At 41.9% G+C, this 14,054-nt stretch overlaps 1 protein-coding gene across 2 annotated transcripts in view; it reads left to right on the top strand.

Moving 5' to 3' along the window:
• The first annotated feature begins 475 nt into the window (after positions 1-475).
• Positions 476-14,054, top strand: part of MACO1 (macoilin 1) — a 63,479-nt gene continuing 49,900 nt past the window's right edge. For both annotated transcript variants that reach the window (XM_066375465.1, XM_066375466.1), the window contains exon 1: positions 476-693. In XM_066375465.1, the coding sequence (XP_066231562.1) occupies positions 614-693 (80 nt within the window). In that variant the 5' untranslated portion in view covers positions 476-613. The remainder of the gene's footprint in view (positions 694-14,054) is intronic.

The raw sequence follows: 14,054 nt of genomic DNA on the forward strand, positions 1-14,054 counted from the left end.
CAGATCCAGCACATGCTGCAAACTCAGGCCTAATCGGTGCTAGTGATAGCCTACAATGAAAAAAGCATGGTATACTCTAGTATAGATTATAATACAGTGAGATGCACTCCAATAATAATGAAGTATACCGTCGCGACAAGGCATAATATAGGATGTTATATTTATAGGGCCTATTTATAAGCCTCTATTTAAATCTTTTCTGATAGGCCCAGGCACCGGCCCAGACACCATAATGATTGGCTCACTTCTCTGTCCTTCAAAGAGGCGGGTTCTGGGATCCGTTTAGCCTCAGTGGGCCCTGGGATTGGCCAGCAGCGGCGTAGCGGCGCTTTCGATTGGCCCCAAGGGCCGTCCGTCGGAGCTGAAGAGGCGGGGCAGGTGGCTGGCTGGTGCTGGGGCGGGCGGGCCCCGGAATTGTCATTTCTTTGTTTCCGAAGGCGGAGGCTGCTCTGAACCCCCCCTCCCGTCCCACCCCCTCCCCCCCCGGGTGCTGGCTCCATGTCTGTGTGACCGGCCCCAGGGGTAGAGTCCAGGCCCGACGCAGGGCGGGCCGGCGGCGGCGGCTTAGGTGAGAGACGGCGGCGGCGGCAGCACCCGGCCCCCCAGCGGGAGGATGAAGCGGCGGAACGCCGACTGCAGTAAGCTCCGCCGGCCCCTAAAGCGGAACCGGATCACCGAGGGCATCTACGGCAGGTGAGCTGCAGCGTCTCCGCCTCCGCCGGCCTGGGCCCCGCGGCCCCCGGCCGCTCCGGTGGGGCCCGGCTCCGTTATGTAACCCCGACTAGGCCGCACGCTCGCGCCGGGGGCTCTCCCTTGGAGCGTTGCACTGGGGGCCCTCGCCCGCCCGCTGGGGGTCCGCCCCGGGGGCGCGGGGCGTGGCGGAGAGCCGCCGGCTTGGCTGCGAGGGCGCGGCGGGCGCGAGCTGAGGGAGCCGCCGCTCCGCCGTTGGCAGCGCCGGGGCCCCGCCGGGGGAGGGGCGGCGAGCCCCCTCCCCGCCCGCGCTCCCTAGCAAGCGCCGACCACCCCGAGCACTGTTCCGGGGGCCGACCGCCCTCTCCTGGTCCCCCAGCCCCGCTCTAGCTTGGGTGTCGCTGGCCTGAGCCAGGAGGCTCGAGGACCATATGCACTGAGGGGGAAAGGCTGACAAAGTTGGGAGCATACAGTGCACCCGTGGTCTCCTGGCAAACCGGGCAGGTGGCCACGTTGCCCTTTCTGTCGCCTTCTACTTCTCTTACGGGATCTCAAACTTGGCACTGAGGGCTTAAGCCGATACCCCCAAATCATGCCCTGTGGCCCCACTCCAGACTCAAAAGGAGCTGATGATGATTTTGTCAACAAACATTATTTTTAACAATTACAAGCGGACAGTTTTCTTCGAACCTTTCCAAAAGGATTTTCTCAAGTCGCAAATTTTTTTTCCTCCAAAAGGAAAAGTGTCCCTTTAAATAGAAATGGAAATCAGTACGTACTCTGAGAGGGAAGAAGGATAACAGGTTCATGGGGCAACTTAGGGACAGTCACAGCTTCCCTGAGCAGAATTTGTGTATGGCTGTTATTTTCTGGTTCTTCTTAGGATGTTAATTCTAAATGATACTTACCTTGATAAATTATTTCAGTGGAGAAGTAATTAGTTTACAAAGGAGAAGTCTCAGCATGTGTGTATAGGTTTAATTGAGTGCTCATGGTGTTTTACAATTTAGCTCGTTGAGCTGTGGGACTCAATATGTGAGATAGCTGATGACACCCTAGTTGTCTTAGCATACATAAGCGCATAACTGTACATCTTGCACATGCTATTGTTTATACAAATGGAATGATTGCTTTTCATCAAGCAGCTGACTGTTGTAAACATTGGGGGTTTTTAGTTCAAGTTTAAAAGCATTAAGAAGTCAAAGTGAAACGTTTTTGAATATATTCTTATGCAATGAGCCATGTATCATAGGAATAATTCATTCGTTCAGCAAATATATACACTATGTGGTAGGCCCTCTTCTAGTCAGTAAGAGTATAGCAGTGAGTAGAAACAAACCAAAATCCGTGCTGAATTAATCAAGACTGTTTGTTTTAACTGAAATTGTAAAAGAAAAGAAGCTTTTTTTTCTATAGATTTAATGGATGGGAGAAAGATCCCTTCAAGTTACACTATAGTTCTTGATTAACGAAATGGCTTTTTTCCTGGCTATTGAAAAAGATTTGAATAACTAAATAGTGACACAAGAATAGAAAAAGTATATAAAGCTGAGTTGGTAGACAATGAACAACTGTCATTTGAATGGTTGCTATTTACAGTAACATATGATGATGTACCAGCATTCAGAGCAAGAAGATGGGGAATCCCATATTGTTTACACATCTTCTGTTGTATTTCAACTTCTCTTTGTATTTGAACAAATATGCCCAGTTTAGTACTGGCCCCATTGTAGCCACTCTGTGAATCAGTGCAAAGTGAATTCATTATCTAATGAAAATTATTTTGCAGATGGTCTTTTGGAATTTTAATTCTTATGTTAAATATTAATAGTAAATACATTATGCAAGTGTAAAATTTTAAGAAACCAACAATGCTTCCACTCTCAAACCTGTTTACTTTCCTCTGTTTGGCATTGTTTAATTGTTGATAAAAGACCTAGATATATATTTTTTCTACCTCTCTTTCCTGTTGGAGCATCGTATATCAAATAGGTGTTTCAGTTATCTGTTTCTTAGTTTATATTATAGGATATTGGACTGAAGAACAAGATCATAGTTTTTTCTTTTTTCCAATTCTGTTTTTAAGAAGATAGAAAATTTCTAATCATTTCTAAAGCAAACTGAATGAGTGAGCTAGTTATAAATTGTGATGTTTGAGGATTTGTGGATATCAAATTTCTGTTGATCATCAAATGAAGTTTATACTAAATTGTTTTCACATCATCTGTTTTCCATTTTGTTTCTTACCATCTGGCCAGTTTTGCTCTTATTAAACATCTCCCTCCCTCCCTCCCAGTCTCTGTTGACAGTTTTGACAAGTACTGTCCACTGTCATAGCATAACCTTTCGTGGACTTACTATTTTTATGTTCTCAGTCTGTATAATGTTCTGAGCTTTGACACAGTTAAGAGGCAGCTTTAGTAAAGAGAGCGCTGGGCTGCTGGTATCAGGAAACCTAGGTTCACTCTCAAAATTTCACTGCGGGAGCAGGGCATCCACAACTTCCATCCCCAGTTCTCATCTGTCAGATAAATTTTGAGAACTAAAGGAGATACATACACAGTTTGTGAAACTCTATAAATTCTAGCATGCTGTAGAAATACTATTTGCCATGTTATCACATGTTTGGCTTATTCTTTAAGGAGGCAGGAAAGACTAGAAGATTTGGTAAAACTATAAACAAAAGTTGAGGAGTTAAAATAAGGGTCAGTTGCTGCTTGATCTTGTTGAAAAAAATCCTGTTGCTGATAATACTTTTTTGGAGGGGGAATATACTTTTAATTATGGGCTCCAATCCAGCAGCTGTGAGGGAGGTGATCGTCAAATGATATCATTATTGTCAGTGCTATGGCAGTGACAGAATTTTGGTTCAGGGGCAAGGTAGAAGGAAAATGGATTGTAGACACTATAGTAACATTAGCCCATCATTTGAAAATGGAAATATATAGAAATGTGTTATTCCAGTCAAGGTAATAATCAAGAATGAAAGAAAGGAGCCTGACCTGTGGTGGTACAGTGGATAGAGCATCGATCTGGAATGCTGAGGTCGCTGGTTCAAAACCTGAGGTCACCAGCTTGAGCGTGAGATCGTCCACAGGTTCTTGAGGTCACTAGCTTGAGCCCAGGGCCGCAGGCTTGAGCAAGGGGTTGTTGGCACGGCTTGAGCCCAGGGCCGCAGGCTTGAGCAAGGGGTTGCTGGCATGGTTTGAGCCCAAGGTCGCAGGTCTTATCCCCTTGTCCAGGCACATACAAGAAGCAATCAGTGCACAACTAAGTAGAGAAATGAGTTGATACTTTTCTCCCTCTCTCCCTTCCCATCTCTCTCTAAAAAAATAAAAATAAATAAAAATTAAAAAAGAATGAGAGGAAGGAAACAGGAATGGCAATTGATCATTTTCTTTTTATATAATTAAAGGCTGAAATTCAGTGTCATTTAAAAATAAAATCTGAGCCAGCACAGAGCTTGACACACGGTAGGAATTCAATGCTCAATAGATGTTTAGTGATTACCTGGCAGGGGGAGTACCATGACCATGTAGGTGGTCTTCCCAGGGTAGGCTCAACTGTGGGCAACTCGGTTGCATAATTTATGATAATGGGGGACTACATTCGGGCCTTCCCCTGAAAAAAATATGATGAGTGAATGAATTGATACGTGAATATAGGCTCATCCACTCCACTGGTTTAAGAACCTGCATGGTTCAGGGAATTATGGAGGTACAGGATAAGACAGATAGTTCTTTTGTCTTCAAGGAGTTTACAAACTAACAGGCCATAATAATTCTCTCTTAAATTTGTGCAGTGGTTTTGAGATTCCAAAGAACTTTGAGTTCTGTTCAAATAAAAATATTTGTGTTGACTTAAATTTTAGTTTGCCATTTTAGTGGTTCACCTGATACATTAACAGCTTTATTTTGCTTGGTGCTGTTTTATGATGAAGTAGACACTGAGGAAATATTTTCTAACTCAGGTGAGTAGATGAGAACTTTGGAAGTTATGAACAAAAGTTATTAATAAGGGAAAGTAAAATAAATAATTCTACTTAACTGTTGCATTTCAGAGGTCCCTATTTTTTGTTGTTGTTTTTTTACAGAGAGAGAGAGAGAGTCAGAGAGAGGGATAGATAGGGACAGACAGGAACAGAGATGAGAAGCATCAATCATTAGTTTTTCTTTGTGACACCTTAGTTGTTCATTGATTGCTTTCTCATATGTGCCTTGACCATGGGCCTTCAGCAGACCGAGTAACCCCTTGCTCGAGCCAGCGACCTTGGGTCCAGGCTGGTGAACTTTTGCTCAAACCATATGAGCCCGTGCTCAAGCTGGCGACCTCAGGGTCTCGAACCTGGGTCCTCCGTGTCCCAGTCCAACCCTCTATCCACTGCGCCACCGCCTGGTTAGAGGTCCATGTTTTTGTGGCATTGATTCTCTTCCTGGGCCCGCCTTCACACACACCAAACACTCCCAACAGTCAGATCTATATATACATGCAGTGATTCTCCTGGTGAAGTGAGTTGGAGTGCTGTGTAGATTTTAAAAGCCTTAAGGGGATTCTGTGCGACTCAGCCACCTTCAGCTTGCCATACTCCTTACTCCCTTCCACTTGAAATCACTGACTTTATATTAGGAAGATGTGGAGATAAGGTATAGTAAGTAGAAACAGTAGAAGCGGAAACATTTATGTTTAAAGTCTCTGCAGTTAAAATTGTTACTTACCTAAGTAAGTAAGTATAAGAATTTTAAGTAAGGCCTGTGCTTTAATCAGCAAACTGTCTTTGTTACCTATGTGAAGGAAGCACCTCCTCACTTGTGAATTTATGAATACTTCCTGTCATCGTGCTGGGTTCTGCATGTAGCATGTTTCCTGAAGTTTAGGCAGTGCAATACTGTACCTGACTTACATTTTTATAACTTAATCCCTTAAAAGTAAGACTGAGGACTGAGGATTTTGCTGGCAGATATGATACTTTTTTCCATCTCTTTCAGGGAAGAGTTTTCTGGCCTTTAACTTTTTAAATGGTCAAAGTTTGCATTCTTCTCAGCTTCCTAATGTTCTTTTTCAGACGGTTGTCTGAATTATCTGGTCTCCAGAGACCTCACTTTACTGCTTTTCCTGCCTCCTTAATGATGTTTCCTAACCCTGGTTTTAGACTCCTTTGGGCTATGCTTATTAAGGCCGCTGGATGCTGGCATGACCCTTGGCTGCCTTGATTTTACATGTGTTCTGCAATTGAAACCCCAGATATCAATGTTGCAACCTCACAGCCTAAAAGCATTTTGGTAATCTTGATAGGCTTTAACTTCAACAGTGCCGGACCTGGTATAAAAGTGATCAAGTTGGTATGGTTTTAGAGGGGTTTGGTACAATGGGGTAGGTACAGTGAAATATATTCACTAACCTTTCCAGCGAGGTGCTTAGCTATAGTTTTTACTTGTAGTTTCTATGAAATACATTTAAACAAGTCTGTCACACTGGAATTTTGTACTTAATTTTCACTAGTAGTGTACTATGTTAAATTTTTTCTTTCTTCCAACTTCCATTTATGATTCTTCTTTGCTGAATACTCTGGGCAGATTAGTTTCATTAGATGTTTTGAAAATTTCTTTAAATTGCTGCTACTAGTTGAAGCTGGGAAAGGAGGGAATATGATCTATTCCAGGTAATTTGCTTAAAAGCTTCCTGTTTTATCAGTAATGTTCTCCTTTTTCTTCATATTGATTCCTGGTGGCCTTTCTTGAATCTCAGGTTTGGAGATTGATTTTAATGGTGGACTTAATGACTTAGTAATTGTTTTTACTCTCTGATATATTTGTATATGGTGGACCCAATTTGTATTCTGTGAATACTTATTATAGAGTTTTTGCCTTTGGCCAGTTCTCCCAGATCTTGCTACTGCTTTTAACCCTTTGGGGTTTTACAAGTGTTGATTGTATTTTGTTTTGCTATCATCCAGGTGATACTTTTACGGGCATGTAACAACATATAACTTGTATTCTTATGGAATCTGCAGGGTCAGATAGAAATTTTACCAATATAGTTAAGACCTCTAAGTGAAATACTTTAGTTGAGTTACTTTCCTTGATGAAATTTAATGTGCTCTGCAAATATATATATTGATTACTTTATTCTCTAGGCTTACTAGATTTGGGTATACATATTTTACTTGGATCATTTTCAAAGAATGGGTCCAGAAGAAAAATGAGTTGTCTGTTCAGCAAACTACATAAGTGTAATGATACATACAACAGAAGAAACATGTATTCTTTGCCAGACTTTATTCTGACATTAAAAAACATTTTTATGTTACATTTTTTTGTTATGCTTTTTAGAATTTTTTAAAAAGAAGGGTTAAAAAATAAAAAAACGACAAAAAAGTTATCTTTTATATAGATACATTCTTAGTAAGATTTAGTAAATTCGGCAGGTCCCGGCACGAATGTGTTAAGTTTTTTCATTCTTGTGTTTATGAGAAACATGAGCCTGATGTGTCCTAGCGATTTCTTGAATGTTTGGGCATATATTTGAAAGGCAAACTCTCATTTCCTCGTCAATACATTGAAGAATTCCTCTCTCTTTACTCTTAATTGTGTTGAGTGTAGAAAACCCCCACCATACATATTATCTTAACTTTACACCAAACAAAGGATAGAAGAAACTTGCCTCCAGTCTTTCCGGGAAACATGGGGGTAGTGTAAACAATCCAGCACCACAGCTTAACAGCCTTTTGCAACCTAATCAGGCAAGTGAGGTGGGGGTTGGGCAGACTGTCAGCTTACAGCCAACTCCCCACACCTCTGTCCTCCTCTGTTGAAACTCCAAAAACCCTGTTGGTTTTTTGGTCCCCAACAGGCACATATTTCTCTGGAATACCATAGGGTGCACCTGGAAATCTACTGCGCACTAGTGTGCCCTGGTGCACACTTTGAGAACCACTGCTATAGGCACATGCATCCTGGTAATGGAAATGTTCAAAAATGTAATCAACTGTTAGAGTATATTTGTTGAGGCTTTATATCTTGATTTTAGCATTTACCCAACTGACATCAAATTAACCTCAGCTCATCAGCTTTCTAAGGTGCCTGACTCCCCTGAAACCCTGTCACAGCACTGGCCTTTATTCCTTGTATTTTTTCCTAGGCTGCTCTTAAGGACGATGTGCTCTCATTGAGTCATGAGATTGTGACATCAGAAGTAATTTATCCCTCTCCCCATCTCCTCTGTTGACTTTTCTTTCTTTTTTTTTTTTTTAGAGGTTTTTGTATTCAGTGGATGAAATGGTGAAACTAGTCCACTTGAGGTGTATCCGTAGATACCACCTATTCATCTGAGCCGCTTAGGACTTGTTGCCTACCAAATCCATTTTAATAACTTTATTGAAATGTATACCCCTTAGTACCTTGCTCTATTTTTATATTGTATTACTTTGTTCATTTTCAAATACTTTTAAAAACCAAACCAAATAAGCTGCTCGTACTGAAGTCAGTACTTAGCCTCTCTTGTAGCCAGGGACACTTGAATCCGAGCACGAATGAGTACCAACCAGTATTTCTCAGATGAGAGAAATACAAGGCTGGAGTCTTCTTTCTCAGATGTAATAAGTATTATTTTCTCGTCTTTTTCTTATCTTTACAAGGTAAAACTCATGGTTTATTGTGTTTCTGGCTTTTTATTAATGAGGTTTTTTTATTTTTAAATAAACGTGTTTATTACAGGGACAGTTCTAAGAGTGAATATTCTTGGAAAGCAGTTTGCAGTTGTCCCATCTTTTGTACCACTTGTTATTTTTGTAAAGAACATTGGACTTAAAATATTTTTTTTCTGCAGAGCTTCATAGTGTGTTTACAAATTGAGTTTACAAATTAAGATACTGAAGGCTTATTCTCTCATAAGGCACATCTGCTCGTTTTTTAAAACTTGGTTCTGTTGGAGAATTAAAGAATTATATAACTTGAATATGCACGAAGGTAGAGATATAAAGAAGGAAAATAATATTTATTGAGCATCAAGTGTGAGATAAGAAAGTCCAGTGTGATGGATTAACAGGTGGGCTTTTTCAAGTCCTATCAATTTGGGTTCAAATAATGCCCCTGAACTCAAGTTCATTTATCTGCTTTAACCCTCAGTTTCTTGTCTGTAAAATGAGAATAGTAAATGTATCGCCTACTTTATAGAATTAGTATATGGGTAATAGAGATAAGTCACATAAAAAATATTTAGTATAGTCCCTGGCTCAGGCAAATTACTTAAAAAGTTATGTGCTGTTTCTTTTGTTGTAATTACCTTTTTTTTAAACTTCGCTCTCTTACTAAGTTCCAGTAAATATGTTTAAGAGTTTTAGCTTTGGTTTCACAGTAAGAAAACCGAAGTTGCTGGAGGGTTACTTTGATAGAGACATGTGTCTCTATCTGATCTAAACTCCAAATCTGTCCTCTTTTTGTTTCACTGCCTTGCGCAGCTTTATTCTTTCTGAATGGTGTTTATGTGTAATGACTTATGTGATCCTCTTGAACTCATGACTACATGTAGGCAAAGATCATTATCTTCATTTTCCACATGAAGCAACAGGTATCAAGAGTGTCTTGTGCAAAGCCATTGACCTTTTTCCTTCTCAAAATGAGAATCTCTCCTCTTAAAAAAAAAATCAAAATAGACATGACAACAATGCAGAATGTGATCCTGGACCAAGGTCTATCAGTCAGTCTATCTATCTATCTATCTATCTACCTTATCCATCCATCTATCCATCTTCCTATTCTGTCTATAACTATAAAGGACATTAATGAGATAATTACCAAAATTTGAATAAGGTCTATAAATCACACAGCAGTGTTAATTTCCTGATATTGATAATTGTGCTGTGGTTATATAAGAAACTATCCTTGTTTTCAAGAAATTTAGAAGTTAAGGGGCATTATGTCTGCAGTTATTTTCAAATGGTTTGGGAAAAAATACTATGCACAGAAATTTGATAAAATGTTTTTATCATTTGTGAAATCTGGGTGAAAGATACAGGAAATTCTTTGTACTATTTACGCAACTTTTCTCTAAGTCTAAAATTACTTCATAATGAAGAGTTAAAAAGATGAAAGCAACACATGCTTATAAAAAATTAATATGTCAGTGTATAAGTATAATGTAAAAGACCTTAGTATTCCTACTTTGGGATGATCACTGTGTGTAATTTATAAGTATAGTTCCTTCTTTTTTTCTACATAAGCAAACATGTATTTCTTTTTTAAGATTTTATTTATTGATTTTACTGAGAGAGGAGTTGGAGTGAGAAGTATCAACTCATAGTTGCTTCACGTTACTTGTTTGTTGATTGCTGGTCATATGTGCCTTGACTGACTGGACAAGCCCAGGGTGTTGAACTAGCAACCTCAGCATTCCAGGTCAACACTTCATCCACTGTGTCACCACAGGCCATGCTGTAACAAAATTAAATTCTATTTTACATATAAGTTTCTTGTCACTTTGCTTGCTTAATCTCTTGTCCATTTCTTTACCTAGAGATTTATTTAGTTTTTAGCAGCAACACAGCATTTTATGTAGAATTCACTGGTTCCCTGTGTCTCCTAGCTCCTACTATTTGTGTGCTCTTCCGGTAGTGCCCTCTAGCCTATTAATTCCCTGTTTCTCAGGTTTCTTTCCTATAATGTGGTAATAACTACCCTGCTTATTTCACAGTTGTAAGGCTAAAATGAGATAATTAATAAGGAAGCTTTTGGGAAAGTTACAAGTGTGGTATAAGTGAAGGTGTGGTTAGGTATTGAAGACGTTAAGCGTAATACTTGATTCACTTATAAAATGAGCTTCTAATGTTCATACAACATTAACACAGTTTTTTAAGGGCTTGTGGGATATTTTCTTTCTCCTGATGTGCTTCTTAACCTCTCTCCATCCCCAACCCCATAGAGTTCACACTATTGAAAGTGGGTTTTTTTTGTTTGTTTGTTTTGTTTTTGTATTTTTCTGAAGCTAGAAACGGGGAGAGACAGTCAGACAGACTCCCGCATGCGCCCGACCGGGATCCACCCGGCACGCCCACCAGGGGCGACGCTCTGCCCACCAGGGGGCGATGCTCTGCCCCTCCGGGGTGTCGCTCTGCCGCGACCAGAGCCACTCTAGCGCCTGGGGCAGAGGCCAAGGAGCCATCCCCAGCGCCCGGCCATCTTTTGCTCCAATGGAGCCTCGACTGCGGGAGGGGAAGAGAGAGACAGAGAGGAAACGGGGTGGGGGGTGGGGGGTGGAGAAGCAAATGGGCACTTCTCCTACGTGCCCTGGCCGGGAATCGAACCCGGGTCCCCCACACGCCAGGCCGACGCTCTACCGCTGAGCCAACTGGCCAGGGCCTGAAAGTGTTTTTGAAGAAGAAATTCTAAACTGTCAAGTTGCAGTAGATTACAGTACCTGTCTTTGATATCTCTGTAGGCCACATAATCCTTTATAAAAGTACTATACCATAAATTTTTTTTTAGTGATATTTTAGTGATTTCCATTCTAGGTTTATTTTTCCTTTTAAATTGGGCGTATTTCACACTGTTAGATTTGCCATTGCAGTGGCTGTGTATGTAGATATGCATGAGTTTGTGTGTGTGTGTGTGTGTATGTGTGTGTGTGTGTGTGTGTATGTGTGTAATTAACTCTAGAAAATCCTCTTTGCAGCCTACTGGAGGCTTAGAATAGAAAAGAAAAATATGGACTAGCTTAGATTTTCTTGGGCTGCTCCCCTTTCTTGGATTTTACACTTGTTTTTGTCCATTTTATCTTGAGGCTTATGCACAACTTTCTGTAGTGCACTATTTTACTGTGTTAGAAATAAAGACAGGTGCTGGCCGGTTGGCCCAGTGGTAGAGCATCGGCCAGGCATGTGGAAGTTTCCTGGTTTGATTCCCGGTCAGAGCACACAGGAGAAGCACTCATCTCCTTCTCTACCCCTCCCCCTCTCACTCCCTCCCCCTCCTCTTCCTTTTCCTCCTCCTCCTCCTCCTCCTCCTCCTCCTCCTCCTCCTCCTCCTCCTTCTCCTCCTTCTCCTCTCTTGCAGCCATGGCTCAGCTCCATCAGAGCGAGTTGGCCCTGGGTTATGAGGATGGCTCTGGTTGCAATGGAGCAAGGGCCCCAGTTGGGCAGAGCATCGTCCCCTAGTGAGCTTGCCAGGTGGATCCCTGTCGGGGCACATGTGAGAGTCTATCTCTGCCTCCCCTCCTCTCACTAAAAAAAAAAAAAAAAAAAAAAAAGAAAGAAAGACAGAAAATGTAAAACAGTTACTAGTTCATATAAAAATAACAATAATAAATCCACGAGAAGAGTGATGTGATTTTACATTTTTGCAGATTTCTTTAACGTCAGGCTTAATAGAAGACACTTTGAGAACCCCTCCTGTAGTCAGAGCCAGTAGCAGGTAGGCCAAATGGAGTGATAGTTTGGCAGCCAGAGCAAGGCAGGTCAGATTCATTTCTTCCTGAGGAACAGTCAGAACAGATTGGGAGCAGGTGCTCGGTAATCCTTCAGGCAGAAGCTGTGTTTGCTATCTTTGTTGATATTGCTTTGTTCGGCACCCTTCCCGGCCACCTGTGCATCATCTCGCCCTCCACCTTCATTGTCAGTGTACTTTGATAAAAGCCCTACTGTCGGTCCTGAACACTCTTGTGCATTCTGGGTCATTTGTTCAACAAACATCTGTTACGCTCCTGCAGTGTGCAGGGTGCTGTGCTGGGCACTGAGGGCAAAGCAAGGGACAAAATGGACTTCACATTTAAACAGTAATTACACTGAATATTATTAATTATAATTTTGACTGATCCTCTTATGGCACAGCATGCTATGTGAGCATGGAATGGCGTAACTATCTTTACTTTGGGGAGAGGGAGGATGTTGTTGGGGAAGTGATGTTTATGTTGTGTGCTGATGGGTGAGTAGTAATGGAAGTATATACCTCATGTAGGTTAAATTGTACTTAGATAGGCCCTGGCCAGTTGGCTCAGTGGTAGAGCGTCGGCCTGGGGTGCAGGAGTCCCCGGATTGATTCCCGCCCAGGGCACACAGGAGAAGCGCCCATCTGCTTCTCCACCCTCCCCCTCCTTCCTCTCTGTCTCTCTCTTCCTCTCCCGCAGCCAAGGCTCCATTGGAGCAAAAAGTTGGCCCCGGGCGCTAAGGATGGCTCCATGGCCCCTGCCTCAGGCGCTAGAGTGGCTCTGGTTGCGGCAGAGCAATGCCCCAGATGGGCAGAGCATCGCCCCTGGTGGGCATGCCGGGTGGATCCTGGTCGGGCGCATGCGGGAGTCTGTCTGACTGCCTCCCCATTTCCAACTTCAGGGAAAAAAAAAATTGTACATAGGTAGATTTTGTCTGTGATTCAGAAAGAAACATAGAAAAAAAAATGGAAGAATTAACCTTGAACGATTTGAATGTTCCCAGTTGAGGGAGGTACAACTACTAATTTGGAGATAAGTACTGATTATCTGAGTAGGTCATTGTCTTCTTTCTGAGACATTGTGGAATTCAGTTTATTGTCAGTTCTATGACAATGAGAAGTTTATGCTACAGACCAGTATTTCTCAAGTTTTAATGTATGCACAGATGCCCTAGGGAATCTGGTTAAAATACAGGCTTAGATTAAACAGGCCTGCGATGGGCTCTGCAATACTACTTTGCTGAACAGGTCATATATGATGCTGAACTATGGATCACACTTTAAGTAGCAAGACTGTCATTACACATAATAAGACAAACAGGAATACCAGCTGGATAAGAGGCTGGATGGCTTGACCAGGCGGTGGCGCAGTGGATAGAGCGTCGGTCTGGGATGTGGAGGACCCAGGTTCGAGACCCCGAGGTCTCTAGCTTGAGCATGGGCTCATCTGGCTTGAGCAAAGCTCACCAGCTTGGACCCAAGGTCATTGGCTCGAGGAAGGGGTTACTCAGTCTCTGCTGAAGGCCCACGGTCAAGGCACATATGAGAAAGTAATCAATGAACAACTAAGGTGTCACAACAAAAAACTGATGATTGATGCTTCTCATCTCTCTCTGTTCCTCTCTGTCCCTATCTATACCTCTCTCTGACTCTCTCTCTGTCTCTATATAATAATAATAATAATAATAAATAAAAAAAAATAAGAGGCTGGATAAACATTCTAGAAGTGATGTCCAAAAGGGAGAGATATTTGATAATAGAGAAGACAAAGCAGTTTGGTGCAAGAAGTATTGTGCTACCTAAGAAAGCTAAAAGCAATTCACAGTTACTGTTACAGAGAAGACAGGAAAGCTAGGGATTGAGATAGATGGCCACTAGTGCAGCCAGTGAACTATTCAATAGTCCTTTCTGTGGTGAGGACCAAGTGAACTAAAGGATCATTAGTCTGTG

Source organism: Saccopteryx leptura, chromosome 3 (assembly GCF_036850995.1).
Source record: "Saccopteryx leptura isolate mSacLep1 chromosome 3, mSacLep1_pri_phased_curated, whole genome shotgun sequence".
Lineage (NCBI taxonomy): Eukaryota > Metazoa > Chordata > Mammalia > Chiroptera > Emballonuridae > Saccopteryx > Saccopteryx leptura.